General features: G+C 46.3%; 1 protein-coding gene across 1 annotated transcript; it reads left to right on the forward strand.

Moving 5' to 3' along the window:
* Window positions 1-1,538: 1,538 nt before the first annotated feature.
* Window positions 1,539-20,098, forward strand: LOC142201182 (patched domain-containing protein 3-like). Its single transcript, XM_075272009.1, has 4 exons — window positions 1,539-2,261; window positions 3,453-3,574; window positions 4,360-4,505; window positions 18,237-20,098. Exons 1-4 carry the CDS (start codon window positions 1,539-1,541, stop codon window positions 20,096-20,098), a joined length of 2,853 nt encoding a protein of 950 aa, XP_075128110.1.
* The last annotated feature ends 3,037 nt before the right edge of the window (window positions 20,099-23,135 follow it).

Here is a 23,135-nt window from a genome sequence, read left to right on the forward strand (position 1 = left end):
CCCCGAGTATAATGATTGGCGGACCGGGAGAGGTAAGAAACATAAAAAACACGGTTACTTACCTCTCCACGATCCTGCCAGGCCTCCTTCCTAGTTGTCTGACGTCACATGAACCCCGCCTGCGTCCCGGGTCATGTAACGTCCGACGTCATCGAAGAACGACGGCAGAGGAGGCCGACAGCGTAGGAGTCGGGGGACAGGTAAGAAACAGTAGTTTTTTATGTTTTTATTCCCCCGGGTCTCCGATTATTATACTCTGGGGTCTGAAAAGACCCCAGAGTATAATAATTGTTTATGGGTGTCCACAGTGGGCAATAGTACTGTGTGCAGGGGCCACTATGGGGGATAATACTGTGTGCAGGGGCCACCATGGGACATAATACTGTGTGCAGGGGCCACTATGGGGGATAATACTGTGTTCAGGGGCCATTATGGGGGATAATACTGTGTGCAGGGGACACTAAGGGGATAATAATGTGTGCAGGGGCCAATATGGGGGATAATACTGTGTGCAGAGACCACTATGGGGGATAATACTGTGTGCAGGGGCCACTAAGGGACATAATACTGTGTGCAGGGGCCACTAAGGGACATAATACTGTGTGCAGGGGCCACTAAGGGACATAATACTGTGTGCAGGGGCCACTATGGGGGATAATACTGTGTGCAGGGGCCACTATGGGGGATAATACTTTGTGCAGAGGCCACTATGGGGGATAATACTGTGTGCAGGGGTCACTATGGGACATAATACTGTGTGCAGGGGTCACTATGGGGCATAATAGAGCGCACAGGAATGCGTAGGAGGGGGTTGGTCGAGGTTTTCGGTGTCGGTCGGGGGGCCATATCAAAAGTTCGCCACGGGGCCCTGCCATTCCTAGTTACGCCACTGCTTTTGATATATGCCATACATAACACTCTTGCAAACTTTACTGTAACATATCTGAGAGTCTTTGATACATTATTTTATGGGAAAGAAAAAACGTAAAACGCTAAACATAAAAAAACATCTTTAGGTACATTACCAAAACTAAAAAGAAGCATTTAGAATGGATAGATGCCGATACGGCTAAGACTTGGAAGTGTTACAAGTAAGATATCTATCTAGTGACTTCTAAAAATATTGTTTCTATTAAATCTAAAGATCTGCAACAGAAAATGACAAGCACAAGGTAAATGACGAGGACAAACACTAAGAAACCGAAAAGGTAACAAGCTAATATATTTGCTAGGTGGCACATTGGACGCTTTCCACAATGGTCATTTGTGTTGAGCCATAACATTAAGATAAACATTGCAGCGTCAAAAAAATGAATAATTCTATTTATTGATGTTACTGTACCATCTGGCTCATTCCTGTCCATTAGCAGAGGCGTATTGGGTGGTGTCACAGTCACTATAAATTGGAGTCTTGTATGTGTACTGAGCTATTCCATGACTGTATCAGACCCATTTTACCTTGGAGGACTATGTTAGTGACTGAAGTGCCATCCCAGTCACTAAATTGTTTCCCAGCAATGTGCAAAGATGAACAGAACATGAATGTCTTCCATGCAGACTGCTTAGAAAGACCACTTTCGAGAGGGTTTCGTAAATTGGGTAAACTTATTGCCAGGAACCCATGGTGTTTTGTTATTATTCCTATTATACTATCGGTTGGGTTGGGAGTAGGGTTATGTTTCCTGGAAGAAAGAGAAATCAACAAGTTGGAAGAACTATTCACTCCGCAGGGAAGTATTTCTAAGGACCAGAGGGAGTTTATCAAGATGCATTACCCCATCAATGACTCCGGTCAGTTCTCAGTACAGCGACTGTATACAGTGGGAACGTATGCTTCTCTCATCATCGTAAGCACATCAAGAAATATCCTGAATGGGACCAACCACGAAGAGCTTCTGAAGCTGGATGCAACGGTGAAAAACTTGACCTTGAAGTCTCGTTTACGATTCAGTCAACTATGTGCTCAAGTCAATGGTCCCTCCTGCCAACCAGCCAACCCTTTACTGAATTCAATGAACAGTAGTATAGAGGAGACCCAGATAACATACCCACTGCTACCTAATGGGGAGTATGTTGGACTGTACGTCGGAGGTGTGACGCTAGATCCTAATAACCACTTGCAGAAGGCCAAGGCTCTACGGTTCTTATATTTCCTGAAAGATGATAATGAAAAAATCAAAAACATGAGCTTAGAATGGCTGGAGCTCTTCATGAAATCTCTTCCTCATGAAATTGAAAAATTACATCTAAAATCGCTAAAGGTAAGTCAAGGTTGTTGTATTATGTAGGGTAACACAATGTTTCTCAGACTTAGAAGTCACCTCATGAGTTAGGAAAGTACATAAAGGGCAATTTATTACTAAAATTGGAACTGTCCGTCTATTATCTATGAATTGACTGTCATAAAATGACTCATGAGGTTTCAGAAGGATTGACCAATTGTTTGACCAACATATACGAGGAAAAATATAATAATAATATATACAGTTAAAGAAGTTTTCCAGTATTAGGTATTGATGACTTACTCTTAGGATAGGTCTGGTGCAGGTTACTATAGATATTATATAGCATACGCATTCCCATGACATATTATTATCATGTCCTTCCTTACCTATAAATAAAAAAGCCATCCAAGCTAAGCCAGAAATGGAACATCAATTTAGCTGGTTCAGATCTGAGGGTACCCAGCTCATCCCAGTACCCCTGATGGAGTACCTGAATAATAATAATGTGGGGGGTTAGTATCAGCCGTTTGACTGGCTTAGCACTAAGCGTCTTACTTAGTAATGAAAAGTAGAAAATTCCATTACTATGGAGGTTACATAGAACCACAAAAACAACTACTGAAACAGTCATGAACACAACCCTCTTTGACTATGTTACTAATATAAAATCTGGTCCTCTGGATATGTGATGAAGTCCACAGAGTAATAGAAACCTACTGAGAGAAAAACACACAGGAAAAAAAATTACTAGCAGGGTATAAATCAGTTTACATACTCAGTCGATGATGTTTTCCTTCTATCTCCCATCGGGACGCACTGCTTCTGCCGTGGCTTGTGAAGTTTTCTCTGTACCAAAATGGACACTTAAAATGGGAACTTTTTTGTAACTTTGAATAGTTTTTTTCAACTGAACTTTTTTCATCCATTGATATACCCCTCTTATTACTTATTGACTGTGATATTGTTCATTGATGGCTTCTTTTGAGTATATTGAAGGGTCCATTATATTGTTGTTTAATTTTTGAAGGTATAATAATAATAATAATAATAATAAATGTATAGGCTTCTCTACAGGATAAAAAAAACTTACAAAAATGGATGAAACGCATGACTATTCAGCATAAGGAACAGAAACATAAAGAGTGTATGTAAGGGACGGCTTTTATGTAAATCTAAAATACATTTTGTGAATGCCTGCAAATAATACAAACCTTATACAACTCACAGGTTTATCATTCGACCTCGATTTCTCTACAGAAGGAGTTTGAAGGAAGTATAGAAACCGTCATCCCTCTGTTCTCTATCACTTATGTCGTGACCATATTGTTCTCTATACTGTCTTGTGCCAGGTGAGAGAATTCTGGATCCTGAAGCCAGTTATGACAAGAGATGTTCTTTAAAATATTATATATGCAGTGGCGTAACTAGGAATGGCGGGGCCCCGTGGCGAGCTTTTGACATGACACCCCCCCCCCTCCACATGCATTCATGTGCTCTCTATTATGCCCCATAGTGGCCCCTGCACACACTATTATGCCCCATAGTGGCCCCTGCACACAGTTTTATGCCCCATGGCGGCCCCTGCACACAGTATTATGTCTCACTGTGGACACCCATGAACAATTATTATACTCTGGGAACTTTTCAGACCCCAGAGTATAATAATCGGAGACAGAGAGGGGGTACCAACATAAAAAACACTGTTACTTACCTATCCCTGGCTCCACTGCACTCCTCAGTGGTGATGGCCATCTTCAATGACTTCCAGGACGTCACATTACCCGGTGATGCAGGCCCCAGTCATGTGATATCAGGGATGTCACAGAAGTAGGCCTGAAGCCTGTCTGGAACCCGGAGAGGTAAGTAACAGAGTTTTTTTATGTTCTCGTTCCTCTCCCAGGCCTCCTATCATTATACTTGGGGATCAGTAAGTAAATAGAGTTCATTACCGGCTGGAGTAACTCCAGCTGGTAATGGCCTATTAAGAAAAAAACGCAGCGGTAGCGGCTGTCGTCAGACCCCTAATGTCCCGGACCGTGTAGCAGCTGCTACCCCGGTAGTTACACCACTGTATATATGAATCACCATAGTAACATAATAAGTTAGCAAATAAATCCCTTTTGCTTTGTTTCAGGTTGGACAATGTCAGAAATAAAATTTGGTTGACTACAGTCGGAGTGATATCGCCTGGCTTAGCCATACTGACCAGTTTTGGGTTGCTTTTACTATGCGGAGCGCCATTTGCCAGGACAGTTGCCAATGCTCCCTTTCTTATTCTTGGTAAGAAGACACAATGTAATTTTACTTTTTTATTAAAAGGAATTTATCAGGCCGGGCATTGAAAAGTTGTATAAATACGTTTCAGAACTTTATGGACAATCACCCCTTCCCTCTGCAGGCATTTTTTGATTTTCGTTTTTAACTCGCCACCATCTAAGCCCCATTATTATTTTTTTCTGTTTGCAGAGTCATAGGAGGACTTAATGTGTGCGGGACAACTTGTACTTTGTAATGGTACCATATAATATCCCATACAATATACTGGGAAGCTGAAAAAATTTCATAATAGGGTGAAATTGTAGAAAAACTGCCTTTGTGTGAATTTTTCATTGGTTTCATTTTTACGGCAGTCACTGTTTAGTCATAATGACTAGAGATGAGCGAACACTAAAATGTTCGAGGTTCGAAATTCGAATCGAACAGCCGCTCACTGTTCGTGTGTTCGAACGGGTTTCGAACCCCATTATAGTCTATGGGGAACATATACTCGTTAAGGGGGAAACCCAAATCCGTGTCTGGAGGGTCACCAAGTCCACTATGACACCCCAGGAAATGATGCCAACACCTCTGGAATGACACTGGGACAGCAGGGGAAGCATGTCTGGGGGCATCTAACACACCAAAGACCCTCTATTACCCCAACATCACAGCCTAACAACTACACACTTTACACACTCAATACCACCTCTCTGACAGTAGGAAAACACCTTGAAACATGTGTATTTGGCACTTGCAGTGAGGAGAGCTTGTCACCAGCAGTGAATTTGGCCCTTGTAGTAAGTTGAGGTTGGCACCAACATTTGTTTTGAAAATCAGGGTGGATTGAGCCTCTAACCAGCAGATTTTGGGCAAATTCATGGTGGAGGGAGCCTCTAAAAACCCCAGTTTGGACCAATTCATGGTGGAGGGAGCCTCTAAAAACCCCAGTTTGGACCAATTCATGGTGGAGGGAGCCTCTAAAAAACCCAGTTTGGACCAATTCATGGTGGAGGGAGCCTCTAAACAGCCCAGTTTGGACCAATTCATGGTGGAGGGAGCCTCTAAACAGCCCAGTTTGGGCAAATTCATGGTGGAGGGAGCCTCTAACCAGCCCAGTTTGGGCAAATTCATGGTGGAGGGAGCCTCTAAAAACCCCCGTTTGGACCAATTCATGGTGGAGGGAGCCTCTAAACAGCCCAGTTTGGGCAAATTCATGTTGGAGGGAGCCTCTAACCAGCCCAGTTTGGACCAATTCATGGTGGAGGGAGCCTCTAAAAACCCCAGTTTGGACCAATTCATGGTGGAGCGAGCCTCTAAAAACCCCAGTTTGGACCAATTCATGGTGGAGGGAGCCTCTAAAAACCCCAGTTTGGACCAATTCATGCTGGAGGGAGCCTCTAAACAGCCCAGTTTGGGCAAATTCATGGTGGAGGGAGCCTCTAAAAACCCCAATTTGGACCAATTCATGGTGGAGGGAGCCTCTAAACAGCCCAGTTTGGGCAAATTCATGGTGGAGGGAGCCTCTAAAAACCCCAGTTTGGACCAATTCATGGTGGAGGGAGCCTCTAAAAACCCCAGTTTGGACCAATTCATGGTGGAGGGAGCCTCTAAAAAACCCAGTTTGGACCAATTCATGGTGGAGGGAGCCTCTAAACAGCCCAGTTTGGGCAAATTCATGGTGGAGGGAGCCTCTAAAAACCCCAGTTTGGACCAATTCATGGTGGAGGGAGCCTCTAAAAACCCCAGTTTGGACCAATTCATGGTGGAGGGAGCCTCTAAAAACCCCAGTTTGGACCAATTCATGGTGGAGGGAGCCTCTAAAAAACCCAGTTTGGACCAATTCATGGTGGAGGGAGCCTCTAACCAGCCCAGTTTGGACCAATTCATGGTGGAGGGAGCCTCTAAACAGCCCAGTTTGGGCAAATTCATGGTGGAGGGAGCCTCTAACCAGCCCAGTTTGGACCAATTCATGGTGTAGGGAGCCTCTAAAAACCCCAGTTTGGACCAATTCATGGTGGAGGGAGCCTCTAACCAGCCCAGTTTGGGCAAATTCATGGTGGAGGGAGCCTCTAAAAACCCCAATTTGGACCAATTCATGGTGGAGGGAGCCTCTAAACAGCCCAGTTTGGGCAAATTCATGGTGGAGGGAGCCTCTAAAAACCCCAGTTTGGACCAATTCATGGTGGAGGGAGCCTCTAAAAAACCCAGTTTGGACCAATTCATGGTGGAGGGAGCCTCTAACCAGCCCAGTTTGGACCAATTCATGGTGGAGGGAGCCTCTAAAAACCCCAGTTTGGACCAATTCATGGTGGAGGGAGCCTCTAAACAGCCCAGTTTGGACCAATTCATGGTGGAGGGAGCCTCTAAAAACCCCAATTTGGACCAATTCATGGTGGAGGGAGCCTCTAACCAGCCCAGTTTGGACCAATTCATTGTGGAGGGAGCCTCTAACCAGCCCAGTTTGGGCAAATTCATGGTGGAGGGAGCCTCTAAACAGCCCAGTTTGGGCAAATTCATGGTGGAGGGAGCCTCTAAAAACCCCAGTTTGGACCAATTCATGGTGGAGGGAGCCTCTAAAAACCCCAGTTTGGACCAATTCATGGTGGAGGGAGCCTCTAAAAAACCCAGTTTGGACCAATTCATGGTGGAGGGAGCCTCTAAACAGCCCAGTTTGGGCAAATTCATGGTGGAGGGAGCCTCTAAAAACCCCAGTTTGGACCAATTCATGGTGGAGGGAGCCTCTAAAAACCCCAGTTTGGACCAATTCATGGTGGAGGGAGCCTCTAAAAACCCCAGTTTGGACCAATTCATGGTGGAGGGAGCCTCTAAAAAACCCAGTTTGGACCAATTCATGGTGGAGGGAGCCTCTAACCAGCCCAGTTTGGACCAATTCATGGTGGAGGGAGCCTCTAACCAGCCCAGTTTGGACCAATTCATGGTGGAGCGAGCCTCTAAAAACCCCAGTTTGGACCAATTCATGGTGGAGGGAGCCTCTAAAAACCCCAGTTTGGACCAATTCATGGTGGAGGGAGCCTCTAAAAACCCCAGTTTGGACCAATTCATGCTGGAGGGAGCCTCTAAACAGCCCAGTTTGGGCAAATTCATGGTGGAGGGAGCCTCTAAAAACCCCAGTTTGGACCAATTCATGGTGGAGGGAGCCTCTAAAAACCCCAATTTGGACCAATTCATGGTGGAGGGAGCCTCTAAACAGCCCAGTTTGGGCAAATTCATGGTGGAGGGAGCCTCTAACCAGCCCAGTTTGGACCAATTCATGGTGGAGGGAGCCTCTAAAAACCCCAATTTGGACCAATTCATGGTGGAGGGAGCCTCTAACCAGCCCAGTTTGGACCAATTCATGGTGGAGGGAGCCTCTAACCAGCCCAGTTTGGGCAAATTCATGGTGGAGGGAGCCTCTAAACAGCCCAGTTTGGGCAAATTCATGGTGGAGGGAGCCTCTAAAAACCCCAGTTTGGACCAATTCATGGTGGAGGGAGCCTCTAAAAACCCCAGTTTGGACCAATTCATGGTGGAGGGAGCCTCTAAAAAACCCAGTTTGGACCAATTCATGGTGGAGGGAGCCTCTAAACAGCCCAGTTTGGGCAAATTCATGGTGGAGGGAGCCTCTAAAAACCCCAGTTTGGACCAATTCATGGTGGAGGGAGCCTCTAAAAACCCCAGTTTGGACCAATTCATGGTGGAGGGAGCCTCTAAAAACCCCAGTTTGGACCAATTCATGGTGGAGGGAGCCTCTAAAAAACCCAGTTTGGACCAATTCATGGTGGAGGGAGCCTCTAACCAGCCCAGTTTGGACCAATTCATGGTGGAGGGAGCCTCTAACCAGCCCAGTTTGGACCAATTCATGGTGGAGGGAGCCTCTAAAAACCCCAGTTTGGACCAATTCATGGTGGAGGGAACCTCTAACCAGCCCAGTTTGGACCAATTCATGGTGGAGGGAGCCTCTAAAAAACCCAGTTTGGACCAATTCATGGTGGAGGGAGCCTCTAACCAGCCCAGTTTGGACCAATTCATGGTGGAGGGAGCCTCTAACCAGCCCAGTTTGGACCAATTCATGGTGGAGGGAGCCTCTAAAAACCCCAGTTTGGACCAATTCATGGTGGAGGGAGCCTCTAAAAACCCCAGTTTGGACCAATTCATGGTGGAGGGAGCCTCTAAAAACCCCAGTTTGGACCAATTCATGCTGGAGGGAGCCTCTAAACAGCCCAGTTTGGGCAAATTCATGGTGGAGGGAGCCTCTAAAAAACCCAGTTTGGACCAATTCATGGTGGAGGGAGCCTCTAACCAGCCCAGTTTGGACCAATTCATGGTGGAGGGAGCCTCTAACCAGCCCAGTTTGGACCAATTCATGGTGGAGGGAGCCTCTAAAAACCCCAGTTTGGACCAATTCATGGTGGAGGGAGCCTCTAAAAACCCCAGTTTGGACCAATTCATGGTGGAGGGAGCCTCTAAAAACCCCAGTTTGGACCAATTCATGCTGGAGGGAGCCTCTAAACAGCCCAGTTTGGACAAATTCATGGTGGAGGGAGCCTCTAAAAACCCCAGTTTGGACCAATTCATGGTGGAGGGAGCCTCTAAAAACCCCAATTTGGACCAATTCATGGTGGAGGGAGCCTCTAAACAGCCCAGTTTGGGCAAATTCATGGTGGAGGGAGCCTCTAACCAGCCCAGTTTGGACCAATTCATGGTGGAGGGAGCCTCTAAAAACCCCAATTTGGACCAATTCATGGTGGAGGGAGCCTCTAACCAGCCCAGTTTGGACCAATTCATGGTGGAGGGAGCCTCTAACCAGCCCAGTTTGGGCAAATTCATGGTGGAGGGAGCCTCTAAACAGCCCAGTTTGGGCAAATTCATGGTGGAGGGAGCCTCTAAAAACCCCAGTTTGGACCAATTCATGGTGGAGGGAGCCTCTAAAAACCCCAGTTTGGACCAATTCATGGTGGAGGGAGCCTCTAAAAAACCCAGTTTGGACCAATTCATGGTGGAGGGAGCCTCTAAACAGCCCAGTTTGGGCAAATTCATGGTGGAGGGAGCCTCTAAAAACCCCAGTTTGGACCAATTCATGGTGGAGGGAGCCTCTAAAAACCCCAGTTTGGACCAATTCATGGTGGAGGGAGCCTCTAAAAACCCCAGTTTGGACCAATTCATGGTGGAGGGAGCCTCTAAAAAACCCAGTTTGGACCAATTCATGGTGGAGGGAGCCTCTAACCAGCCCAGTTTGGACCAATTCATGGTGGAGGGAGCCTCTAACCAGCCCAGTTTGGACCAATTCATGGTGGAGGGAGCCTCTAAAAACCCCAGTTTGGACCAATTCATGCTGGAGGGAGCCTCTAAACAGCCCAGTTTGGGCAAATTCATGGTGGAGGGAGCCTCTAAAAAACCCAGTTTGGACCAATTCATGGTGGAGGGAGCCTCTAACCAGCCCAGTTTGGACCAATTCATGGTGGAGGGAGCCTCTAACCAGCCCAGTTTGGACCAATTCATGGTGGAGGGAGCCTCTAAAAACCCCAGTTTGGACCAATTCATGGTGGAGGGAGCCTCTAAAAACCCCAGTTTGGACCAATTCATGGTGGAGGGAGCCTCTAAAAACCCCAGTTTGGACCAATTCATGCTGGAGGGAGCCTCTAAACAGCCCAGTTTGGGCAAATTCATGGTGGAGGGAGCCTCTAAAAACCCCAGTTTGGACCAATTCATGGTGGAGGGAGCCTCTAAAAACCCCAATTTGGACCAATTCATGGTGGAGGGAGCCTCTAAACAGCCCAGTTTGGGCAAATTCATGGTGGAGGGAGCCTCTAAACAGCCCAGTTTGGGCAAATTCATGGTGGAGGGAGCCTCTAACCAGCCCAGTTTGGACCAATTCATGGTGGAGGGAGCCTCTAAAAACCCCAATTTGGACCAATTCATGGTGGAGGGAGCCTCTAACCAGCCCAGTTTGGACCAATTCATGGTGGAGGGAGCCTCTAACCAGCCCAGTTTGGGCAAATTCATGGTGGAGGGAGCCTCTAAAAACCCCAGTTTGGACCAATTCATGGTGGAGGGAGCCTCTAAAAACCCCAGTTTGGACCAATTCATGGTGGAGGGAGCCTCTAAAAAACCCAGTTTGGACCAATTCATGGTGGAGGGAGCCTCTAAACAGCCCAGTTTGGGCAAATTCATGGTGGAGGGAGCCTCTAAAAACCCCAGTTTGGACCAATTCATGGTGGAGGGAGCCTCTAAAAACCCCAGTTTGGACCAATTCATGGTGGAGGGAGCCTCTAAAAACCCCAGTTTGGACCAATTCATGGTGGAGGGAGCCTCTAAAAAACCCAGTTTGGACCAATTCATGGTGGAGGGAGCCTCTAACCAGCCCAGTTTGGACCAATTCATGGTGGAGGGAGCCTCTAACCAGCCCAGTTTGGACCAATTCATGGTGGAGGGAGCCTCTAAAACCCCCAATTTGGACCAATTCATGGTGGAGGGAGCCTCTAAACAGCCCAGTTTGGGCAAATTCATGGTGGAGGGAGCCTCTAACCAGCCCAGTTTGGACCAATTCATGGTGGAGGGAGCCTCTAAAAACCCCAGTTTGGACCAATTCATGGTGGAGGGAGCCTCTAAAAAACCCAGTTTGGACCAATTCATGGTGGAGGGAGCCTCTAAACAGCCCAGTTTGGGCAAATTCATGGTGGAGGGAGCCTCTAAAAACCCCAGTTTGGACCAATTCATGGTGGAGGGAGCCTCTAAAAACCCAAGTTTGGACCAATTCATGGTGGAGGGAGCCTCTAAAAACCCCAGTTTGGACCAATTCATGGTGGAGGGAGCCTCTAAAAAACCCAGTTTGGACCAATTCATGGTGGAGGGAGCCTCTAACCAGCCCAGTTTGGACCAATTCATGGTGGAGGGAGCCTCTAAAAACCCCAGTTTGGACCAATTCATGGTGGAGGGAGCCTCTAAACAGCCCAGTTTGGACCAATTCATGGTGGAGGGAGCCTCTAAAAACCCCAATTTGGACCAATTCATGGTGGAGGGAGCCTCTAACCAGCCCAGTTTGGACCAATTCATGGTGGAGGGAGCCTCTAACCAGCCCAGTTTGGGCAAATTCATGGTGGAGGGAGCCTCTAAAAACCCCAATTTGGACCAATTCATGGTGGAGGGAGCCTCTAAACAGCCCAGTTTTGGCAAATTCATGGTGGAGGGAGCCTCTAAAAACCCCAGTTTGGACCAATTCATGGTGGAGGGAGCCTCTAACCAGCCCAGTTTGGGCAAATTCATGGTGGAGGGAGCCTCTAACCAGCAGAGTTGTGGGAAAGCAGGGTGGAGGGAGCCTCTAACCAGCAGAGTTGGTGGAAATCAGGGTGGAGGGAGCCTCTATCCAGCAGAGTTGGGGGAAATCATGTTGGAGGGAGCCTAGTATTAGCAGAATTGTGCAACGCTTATGGTGGATGAGTATGAGGATGCGGAGGAATTGGAGAGGTTGAGTACAGACATGGAGTTTCATGTTGGGGTGCTTTACACAGGTGGGCACAAAAATGAAGGCTCTATCCAGTGGTGGTTCATTTTTATCAAAGTGAGCCGGTCGGCACTCTCAGCTGACAGACGGGTGCGCTTGTCAGTGATGATGCCACCGGCTGCACTGAACACCCTCTCAGATAGGACGCTGGCGGCAGGACAGGACAGCACCTCCAAGGCATATAGGGCAAGTTCAAGCCACAGGTCCAACTTCGACACCCAATACGTGTAGGGCGCAGAGGGGTCGGAGAGGACAGGGCTGTGGTCGGAAAGGTATTCCCGCAACATGCGCCTATACTTCTCACGCCTGGTGACACTAGGACCCTCTGTGGCGGCACTTTGGCGAGGGGGTGCCATCAAGGTGTCCCAAACCTTATAGACAGTGTGCCCCTCGTTTGTGTGGACCGGTGAGAACTTGGTCGCCTACTGGAGGAACTGTCCTCCCTGCCGCCAACGTCACATGCTGGAAACATCTCCATCATATTCTGCACCAATTGCCTGTGGCAAGCATTGATGCGATTGGCCCTCCCCTCTACCGGAATAAAAGACGAGATGTTGTTTTTATACCGGGGGTCAAGGATAGCAAAGATCCAGTACTGGTTGTCCTCCATGATTTTGACAATACGCTTGTCGGTTGTAAAGCACCCCAACATGAACTCAGCCATGTCTGCCACAGTGTTAGTTGGCATGACTCCTCTGGCCCCACCGGAAAGTTCAATCTCCATTTCCTCCTCATCCTCCATGTCTACCCATCCGCGCTGCAACAATGGGACGATTCGAAGTTGCCCGGAAGCCTCCTGTATCACCATCACATCATCGGACAACTCTTCTTCTTCCTCCTCCTCCTCCTCCTCCATTAAACGCGATGAAGCGGACAGATGTGTGGACCTACTCTCCAGCTGTGACGGATCGGATGCTATCCCTGACTCCTCTGTGTGATCTGAGTTATCCCTGATGTCAATCAGGGATTCTCTCAGAACACACAAGAGCGGGATTGTAAGGCTCACCATCGCATCCTCAGAGCTCACCCTCCTTGTGGACTCCTCAAACACCCATAGGATGTCACAAAGGTCTCTCATCCATGGCCACTCATGGATGAGAAACTGAGGCAGCTGACTTTGTGGCACCCTAGGGTTTTGTAGCTGGTATTCCATCAAAGGTCTCTGCTGCTCAACCACTCTATTCAACATCTGAAACGTTGAGTTCCAGCGTGTGGGGACGTCGCACAAAAGCCGGTGTTGTGGCACATGCAGGCGTTGCTGGAGAGATTTTAAGCTAGCAGCGGCTACTGTCGACTTGCGAAAGTGGGCGCACATGCGCCGCACTTTCACCAGTAGCTCTGGAACATTGGGGTAGCTCTTTAGGAAACGTTGCACCACTAGGTTGAAGACGTGGGCCAGGCATGGAACATGTTGGAGTCCGGCAAGCTCCAGAGCTGCTACCAGGTTCCGGCCGTTATCACAAACGACCATGCCTGGGCCCAGGTGCAGCGGCTCAAACCATATTGCCGTCTCATCGAGGAGGGCATCCCTCACCTCGGAGGCAGTGTGCTGTCTGTCCCCCAAGCTGATCAGCTTCAGCACAGCCTGCTGACGTCTACCAACGCCAGTGCTGCAACGTTTCCAACTCGTAGCTGGGGTCAATCTAACAGCGGAGGAGGAGGCGGTGGCGGAGGAGGAGGCGGTGGCGGAGGAGGAGGCGGTAGAGGAGGAGGAGGAGGGGGGTGTTCTTCTCGTGTCCCTGCCAGGAATGTTAGGCGGGGAGACGAGGTACACCGGGCCAGTTTGGGAAGCAGTCCCAGCCTCAACTACATTCACCCAGTGTGCCGTCAGTGAAATGTAGCGTCCCTGTCCGCATGCACTTGTCCACGCGTCGGTGGTCAAGTGGACCTTTGTGCAAAGCGCGGAACTAAGGGCCCGCCTGATGTTGAGTGACACGTGCTGGTGCAAGGCGGGGACGGCACACCGGGAGAAGTAGTGACGGCTAGGGACGGCATAGCGAGGTGCCGCAGTTGCCATCAGGTCCAGGAAGGCGGGAGTTTCAACAAGCCGGAACGCCAACATCTCCTGGGCCAGCAGTTTAGCGATGTTGGCGTTCAAGGCTTGCGCGTGTGGGTGGTTAGCAGTGTATTTCTGCCGCCGCTCCAATGTCTGAGAGATGGTGGGTTGTTGTAAAGAAGCGCCTGATGGTGCCTTTGATGGTGCAGGAGAAGGAGATAAGACAGGAACAGGGGAGGATGAGGGAGAAGTCAACAAAGTGGCGGAGGCAGATGAAGTGGTGTCCTGGCTCGTCCTCTGGAGTGCATCGCCAGCACAGTCAGCAGTGGCAGTGGCAGAGGCAGAGGCAGTGGCAGAGGCAGTGGCAGTGGCGTGAACGGCAGGCGGCCTTTGTCCTGCCGTTGCTGCCTGCCACTGATTCCAGTGCTTGGATTCCAAATGACGGCGCATTGAAGTGGTGGACAGGTTGCTCTTCTCAGAGCCCCTAATCAATTTCGAGAGGCAAATTGTGCAGACAACACTATATCTGTCCTCGGCGCATTCCTTGAAAAAACTCCACACCTTCGAGAAACGTGCCCTCGAGGTGGGAGTTTTTCGGGGCTGGGTACGAACTGGAACATCTTGGGAGATTCCGGGTGTGGCCTGGCTTCGCCTAAGCTGCTGACCTCTGCCTCTGCCTCTAGCTACCCTTTTTGGTGCTGCACTTGCCTCAACATCCACACTACTTTCCCCGCTTGACATCCCCCCTGTCCAGGTCGGGTCAGTGTCCTCATCATCCACCACTTCCTCTTCCAACTCCTGTCTCATCTCCTCCTCCCGCACAATGCGCCGGTCAACTGGATGCCCTGACGGCAACTGCGTCACATCATCGTCGATGAGGGTGGGTTGCTGGTCATCCACCACCAAATCGAACGGAGATGGAGGAGACTCTAGTGTTTGAGCATCTGGACACAGATGCTCCTCTGTTAGGTTCGTGGAATCGTGACGTGGAGAGGCAGGTTGAGGGACAATGAAAGGAGCGGAGAACAGCTCTGGGGAGCAGGGACAGTTGGGGTTATTGTTCTGTGAAGCTTGGGAATTTTGGGAGGAAGGAGGACAAGACTGTTGGGTAATAGGAGGAGAGGAGGCAGAGTCTGACTGGCTGCTGGACAATGTGCTGTAAGCGTTCTCTGACAGCCATTGCAAGACCTGTTCCTGGTTCTCGGGCCTACTAAGGTTTGTACCCTGCAGTTTAGTTAATGTGGCAAGCAACCCTGGCACTGTGGAGTGGCGCAATGCTTGCTGCCCCACAGGAGTAGGCACGGGACGCCCTGTGGCTTCACTGCTACCTTGCTCCCCAGAACCATTCCCCCGACCTCGCCCACGGCCTCGTCCACGTCCCTTTCCGGGAGCCTTGCGCATTTTGAATTCCCAGTTAGAAATTGGCACTATATACCAGTAGCAAAAATTGTGGGTGCACGTAACCCCAATATATTCTTTGAATTCCCAGTCAGACAATGGCACTATATACCAGTAGCAAGAAATGAGGGTATTTATAACCCCAATATATTCTTTGAATTACCAGTCAAACTGGCACTATATGGCAGTAGCAAGAAATGAGGGTATTTATAACCCCAATATATTCTTTGAATTCCCAGTCAGACAATGGCACTGTATGCCAGTAGTAAAAATTGTGGGTGCACGTAACCCCAATATATTCTTTGAATTACCAGTCAGAAACTGGCACTATATGGCAGTAGCAAGAAATGAGGGTATTTGTAACCCCAATATATTCTTTGAATTCCCAGTCAGAAACTGGCACTGTATACCAGTAGTAAAAATTGTGGGTGCACGTAACCCCAATATATTCTTTGAATTCCCAGTCAGACAATGGCACTATATACCAGTAGCAAGAAATGAGGGTATTTATAACCCCAATATATTCTTTGAATTACCAGTCAGAAACTGGCACTATATGGCAGTAGCAAGAAATGAGGGTATTTGTAACCCCAATATATTCTTTGAATTCCCAGTCAGAAACTGGCACTGTATACCAGTAGTAAAAATTGTGGGTGCACGTAACCCCAATATATTCTTTGAATTACCAGTCAGAAACTGGCACTATATGGCAGTAGCAAGAAATGAGGGTATTTGTAACCCCAATATATTCTTTGAATTCCCAGTCAGAAACTGGCACTGTATACCAGTAGTAAAAATTGTGGGTGCACGTAACCCCAATATATTCTTTGAATTCCCAGTCAGAAACTGGCACTGTATACCAGTAGTAAAAATTGTGGGTGCACGTAACCCCAATATATTCTTTGAATTCCCAGTCAGACAATGGCACTATATACCAGTAGCAAGAAATGAGGGTATTTATAACCCCAATATATTCTTTGAATTCCCAGTCAGACAATGGCACTATATACCAGTAGCAAGAAATGAGGGTATTTATAACCCCAATATATTCTTTGAATTCCCAGTCAGACAATGGCACTATATGGCAGTAGCAAGAAATGAGGGTATTTATAACCCCAATATATTCTTTGAATTCCCAGTCAGAAACTGGCACTGTATACCAGTAGTAAAAATTGTGGGTGCACGTAACCCCAATATATTCTTTGAATTCCCAGTCAGACAATGGCACTATATGGCAGTAGCAAAAATAGTGGGTGTATATAGCCCCAATTCTATTGCTAGGGGACTTGCAGGGTATTTCTGGGGTGAAGGTGGGGGGGCACACCGTTGGAACGGGTATCGGGGGTATATATCGGGTATACGGGAATACACTGACAGTGTATTCCATTCAGGATCCTGGGAAAGCTGGGTTGCGGCGATTGAGCCCGTCAGTGCCACGTTACACTGACAAGCTTCTCCCTGGAATTTAGCTCTTACAAGAGCTGTTGTGGTTGTCTTCTCCTTCCTATCCTAGCCTGTCCCTGCCTACCCAGAATCTAAGCCCTAGCTAGCTGGACGGAAACCTCCGTCCTCGGTGAATTGCAAGCTCAGAATGACGCGAACCTGGGCGGCGCTGTTCTTTTAAATTAGAGGTCACATGTTTTCGGCAGCCAATGGGTTTTGCCTACTTTTCTCAACGTCACCGGTGTCGTAGTTCCTGTCCCACCTACCCTGCGCTGTTATTGGAGCAAAAAAGGCGCCAGGGAAGGTGGGAGGGGAATCGAGTAATGGCGCACTTTACCACGCGGTGTTCGATTCGATTCGAACATGCCGAACAGCCTAATATCCGATCGAACATGAGTTCGATAGAACACTGTTCGCTCATCTCTAATAATGACATGTCACCTGTTGGTCGGTACGATTCCGGGGATAGAAAATTATATAGTTTTATACGTGTTTTAACTCCTTCAAAAATATATAAATTTGGTGTAAATTGTGGCAACACAAACTTCAGCAAAACTAACTTTAAAAATTCCCCTCTAGCGATGAGTGAATCGATTTTTAAGGAGTCAAATTTGTGACAAATTTCCCAAAAGCTTCCAAAAACTTTTTGGATTCATCTGGCACAGATTGCTCAAAATTGTTGCCACCATTTTACGGCAGACAGTTCCCCCTTTAGCACAACCAGTCATGAGTCTAGTAGGTGGGTGAGCCAGACACACCATTAAATAACCCAACCACTTTGTGGAACCACAGGTAGGAGAAAAAGGATGTCAGATAATGAACAGAGGTGAACCTAGCCCCTCTGCTGCCTGAGGTGGACAATCAGGGACCACTGCCACCTCTATTATGCCCCACAGTTGCCCACCCAACTCTATCATGCCACATAGTGGCCCACCCCTGAACTATTATTATACTCCTAAGTTTTTTCAGACCCTGGAGTATAATAATCAGAGACCCAGGGGAGGTGAAGTAGCATAATAAACAGTGTTACTCACCTCTCCGGGATCCAATGTTACTCCTAGCAGGCTTCGGGCCTGTATGGTAATGTCCCAGATGTCACGTGGTTTGGGACATTACCATACAAGCCCAAAACCTGCTAGGAGTAACACCGGATTGAGGCGAGGTGAATAAAAGTGTTTATTATGTTCCCTCACCTCTCCTGGGACTCTGATTATTATACTCGGGGGTCTGAAAAAATCCTCTGAGTATAATAAAAGCGGTAGTTGGGGATCGTGGCCTGGGCCACCACCTTTCCCTCTGAAAGCCGTGCCTGCGGTGGCTGCCTCACCTTGCCTCATTAGAGATCCGGCCCTTATTATGAGAGATAATAAAACACAAAATACTCATAAATTGTTTTGATATTGTTTTTTCATAGGAGTCGGGGTGGACAACATGTTCATTATAATCTCCTGCTGGCAGCAAACAAAGGTGACGAGTACAATTGAGGAACGTATGGCCGACACCTACCAAGAAGCGGCAGTTTCCATCACCATCACTACTCTCACGGATGTACTGGCCTTCTACATTGGTATAATGACCCACTTCCCCACCGTGCAATCGTTCTGCATCTACACAGGAACTGCCCTGGTCTTCTGCTACATCTACTGCATAACCTTCTTTGGAGCAATATTGGCTTTGAACGGGATGCACGAAAATAACAATAGACATTGGTTGATTTGCATGAAAGTGAATGACAAAAAGGACAATAAAAGAAGCCTTCTGTATAATGCCTGCTGTGTGGGTGGCTCATATGACCCAACGCAGGAGACCGAAACCGAGCACCCGATTACTGTATTCTTCTATAAGTACTATGGACCATTTCTTACCAAGCCATGGCCGAAGGTATTTGTGTTAGTGTTGTATCTCTTCTATTTATCTGCCAGTATTTATGGATGTGTTCAGATACAAGATGGAATTGATATTCGAGATTTGGCTACTGCCAATTCTTCCTTGACTCAATTTTATGATGTAGAAGCTACGTATTTTTCAGAGTATGGTCCAAGAGTTATGGTGGTTGTGAGTAATGAAGCCGAATACTGGGATATAAAGACTAGGGAGATTATTGAGGCTTGTATGCAAGCATTGGAGAAGAACCATCATATAGCTGAGGAATACACCGTATCTTGGTTAAGAACATACGAGAAAATAGCGAAGGAGGAAAATCTGAATATAACCACTAAGGAGAACTTCATAAAACACTTAAACCGAATTTACGTAAATTTTACAGAATTTAGACAGGACATCAAAACCGACGGGCACAGCATTAAGACTTCCAGGTTCTTCATCCAGGCTCTTAATATAGTCACGGTGGATGATGGGAAAAATATGTTGACCCACTTACGAGACGTCACAGCCAATTGCAATATTGAAGTGTTTGTCTATCACCCCTTGTTCATTTACTTGGACCAATATATTGTAATCATCCAAGACACAATTCAGAATATCGTAGTGGCGACGGTGGTCATGCTAGTCATTTCGGTTCTCTTCATACCAGACCCATTGTGCTCCTTGTGGGTGACATTTGTAATTGCATCCATCATAGCTGGTGTGACCGGCTTTATGTTCTTCTGGAAAGTTAACTTAGATTCCATAACGATGATAAATCTTGTCATCTGTATCGGGTTTTCAGTAGATTTTTCAGCTCATATTGTATATGCCAGTGTTTCGAGCAGGAAGCCAAACGCAAACCAGAAAGTGATTGATGCCCTGCATGTCCTAGGTTACCCTATCGTACAAGGGGCTCTGTCGACAATTTTAGGAATTGCTGCACTTTCTGCAGCACAAAGCTACGTCTTCAGAACCTTTTTCAAGATCATGTTCCTGGTCATCACATTTGGGGCACTTCATGGGCTGTTATTCTTACCCGTGTTCTTAATGACACTAGGGTCCTGTAGAAATCCATGGAAAAGCAAAGTAGATCCTAAAAATACTGAAGAAACCAATGCAAAGGTTTCTTCACCTGCAATTATTTACAAGGTTCATCCTTTGGCATCTGATATCCACATGAGAAAACCAGAGGCGAGTTTGCCAGGATATGCAATTACAACATCCGATGTGAGGGACTACGGTAGACTCGATGGGAATTGCTACTCTAGGAGTTGGCAGGGAAGTGTTTACTCCGTGCTTCATCAAGACACCAAACACAAGGGTGATGCTAATGCAAATACACTTGTAGAATATAGAAGGAGAATGCTGCAAGTATACCTGGGACATAAAACTGATCAAGACCACCACTAGGCATCATTGATGGAGGGCAATGCAAAGCGTGCACCTAAATAATAGACTATAGTTGACACAGGGCTAGCCTTAGGTTGGGTGATACCCTTCTATTGATGCCCCCTCATTAGAGTGCACTACATGGTTTCCAAAAAATACAATGACACTAGTAATATTCCTGTAAAGTATCCAAATAAGATGGCAACAGTGTAGTCTAAATTATCCGTAAATTAAGGCACAAAAATGCATCACCCAGGCCAATGATGCCCCAAATGTCATTGGAAGTCTGTTGTGAGACTCAGGGGTCGCATACACATATAAGGCCATTAGTAAACGCTTTTTCATATTCATTATTACATCAGTAACACAAGACAATGCATGTCTAGGAAAACTAAAATTAACAGAATCATTAATAAATATGTCGGAATTTGTAGTTAAAACCAACATGGCCAACTATGGAGGCCTCCAACTAAGATGGCTGGATTTTCAACCATTTCATTTTCAATTGAATTGTTGCCCCTTAGACACCAGGGCCTATGTATGACCACGTCTCTGCACACTCTGAAGGTCTGCTTCTATGTGACTACGGCATTGGGTGGAGACCTTGGAGATATACAACCAACCACCACACTCTCCTATATACATCTACATTTCCTATAAAGGGCACCTGAATTGTAAGGTCGGCCGAGTTTTCCTTCTGATCTGACGACTGTTCTATATTTTGCCAGAGGCTTATATGATGATGATATACAATATTAATAAACTTTTCTACATAGAATTTAAATTGTATTGTATTAGCTCTTAGATTCAAGACAAGGCTCTAGAAGATGTCTCCTGGAACTCTAGATTTTCTGGCAGTATTTGTGTCATTAATAAAAAAGGAGCCAAAAATTGTTAATAAATCAAATTTGAGAAATTCTTTGCTTCTTTATTCTTACCCAAGTTCCTCTATGGAGAGGTGAAATCTGTAAACAGCTTCATATTAGGTGTGCAGAGGAGCGGGCTCTTGTATAATACAGGGAAGCGGGGGGGCTCAGGTGTTATAGAACCTAGAACAGTGTTTCTGGTATCATATGAAAGAGGAGATTCTCCGCTTCCATGTATCATACAGATCTTCTTGTGTTCCAGGTATGACCAGTTAAAAACACAGTTGGAATTGGGAGCAGCGGCAGCTACCTATAAATATCCCAATCTCAACTTTATCAACTGGTGATATATCTGGAAACTTTACAGGCAGAACCATGAATCTCCTATTTTATGTGACACCAGGATCACTGTTCTAAGTTCTATATTGTACGAAATATATCTGTTTATATTTGTTTCTGAAGTGACCCCCTCCCCTTATGCCCAGTCCACCATATACCCAATGAAAACTATATACAGATTTTAGCTCCAAGGCAAAGAATATAGAAGTTCAGGATTTCACCGAAAGGAAGTCACTTTTCTTAATAAAGTATGTTACAAAATTGAGCAGACAAATCAAAAGTTGCTCAAAAGTTTAGTTACACAAATTTATTTATTTTTTTTGCATTTTTCATCCTTTGTATTGCAATATGGGACAGAATGGAGTCAGAAAAGAGGACAATATCATGGCACCCATGAGTAATATCCTGTCATGTTACTAACCTGAAACTAAATTTCATGATAAGACGTTGCCAAATTGCAAAACTGAGAATGACAATCTGTATAATTTGTTGGTCAATGATTTCATTGTTCAGTACTATGGTGGATCACTGTGTTATTGTTAATTCCTTATTTTGCATTTAATCAAATAAAAAACGTTATTTTTGTCAATATTCAATTGGTAGAAATAAACATGACCATATAACAGCGACATCTCTCTGCTAGTCTTCCTTTCCTTCTCATGGCATACCTGTCAAGTCATTACACAACATACAAGATGGCAGCACATGCACATGTTCTAATGTATGTGGAAACCTGGTCTGGGAAGACAAAAAGTACCCAGAGCAAAGCATGAAGGAACATCAGTCAAAAACTCCAACCATGTAAGCGGCTCAGTGGTTAGCACTGGTGTCCTAGGTATGAAGCAGCCAAGAACAACATCTGCAAGGAGTTTGTATGTTCTCCCCGTGTTTGGTGGGTTTCCTCCCAATCTCCAAAGACATACAGATACGGAATGTAGATTGTGCAGCCTACTTGGGACAGTTTTGACAATATCTCGGTAAAGAGCTGTGAAATATGATGGCGCTATGTAAGTAAGCAAAAATAATAAGACATGATGGGAACCGGTAAAGGTATACATAGGGTTCAGAATAAAAAATAAACACAATAACATGGGCACACAACTGAAAATTAGTTGGGAAGATCAGAAGACATGTCAGGAACAAACTTCCAGCAGTTGTGGTTGGGAAATCTCCAGTAAGTGAATGTAAGCATGGCTGGGATAAACACACGTCTATCCTAAGATAACAACGACAAGCAACGGAGCTCCTCATATAGGGGAGGGGGAGGTGAGCGCTCCGGTATTACTGTGCTGTCTATCTTCAGCTTTTCCACTTATCGGCTGGTTTAATTGAATTTGGCTGATGAGGGCTGAGATAAGGAGTCCGTTACCTCTGTATGGTACTCAAATCCAGCTCTGCTACATCAGTTTCCACATCAGCATCATACTGTGGATCATAGCAGATAGCAGAGCAAGTGAAACCCCGCCCACCAATGTGCGAAAAATCCAGGAAGTGACGAGTAATCCAGAGCCTTCAGGCTGCAGAACAAGAGTTATGGGAATACCCCTTTAAGTTTATGTATCACAAATAGTGCGGTATAATTAATTATGGATAATTACCCATTAATTTCTTTCCTGTCACCTCTCCTTTATGTCATCAGCTTTTATAAAAAGATTCGCTCATTACAAATACAATTATTTTATATTTATTTTGCCCATCAGATATTTTAGTCAAAATAAATTACTGAACCATAAAATGTAGATGGAAAAATTCAACAGATTAATGATGGCTACAGATGTATGCAGGGAACATCGGTCAACACCGACCATGATATTACGGGCTGTGATATTAGGTTATCTTTCTAAATGTGTGGC

This window comes from Leptodactylus fuscus, chromosome 4 (genome assembly GCF_031893055.1).
Source record: "Leptodactylus fuscus isolate aLepFus1 chromosome 4, aLepFus1.hap2, whole genome shotgun sequence".
NCBI lineage: Eukaryota > Metazoa > Chordata > Amphibia > Anura > Leptodactylidae > Leptodactylus > Leptodactylus fuscus.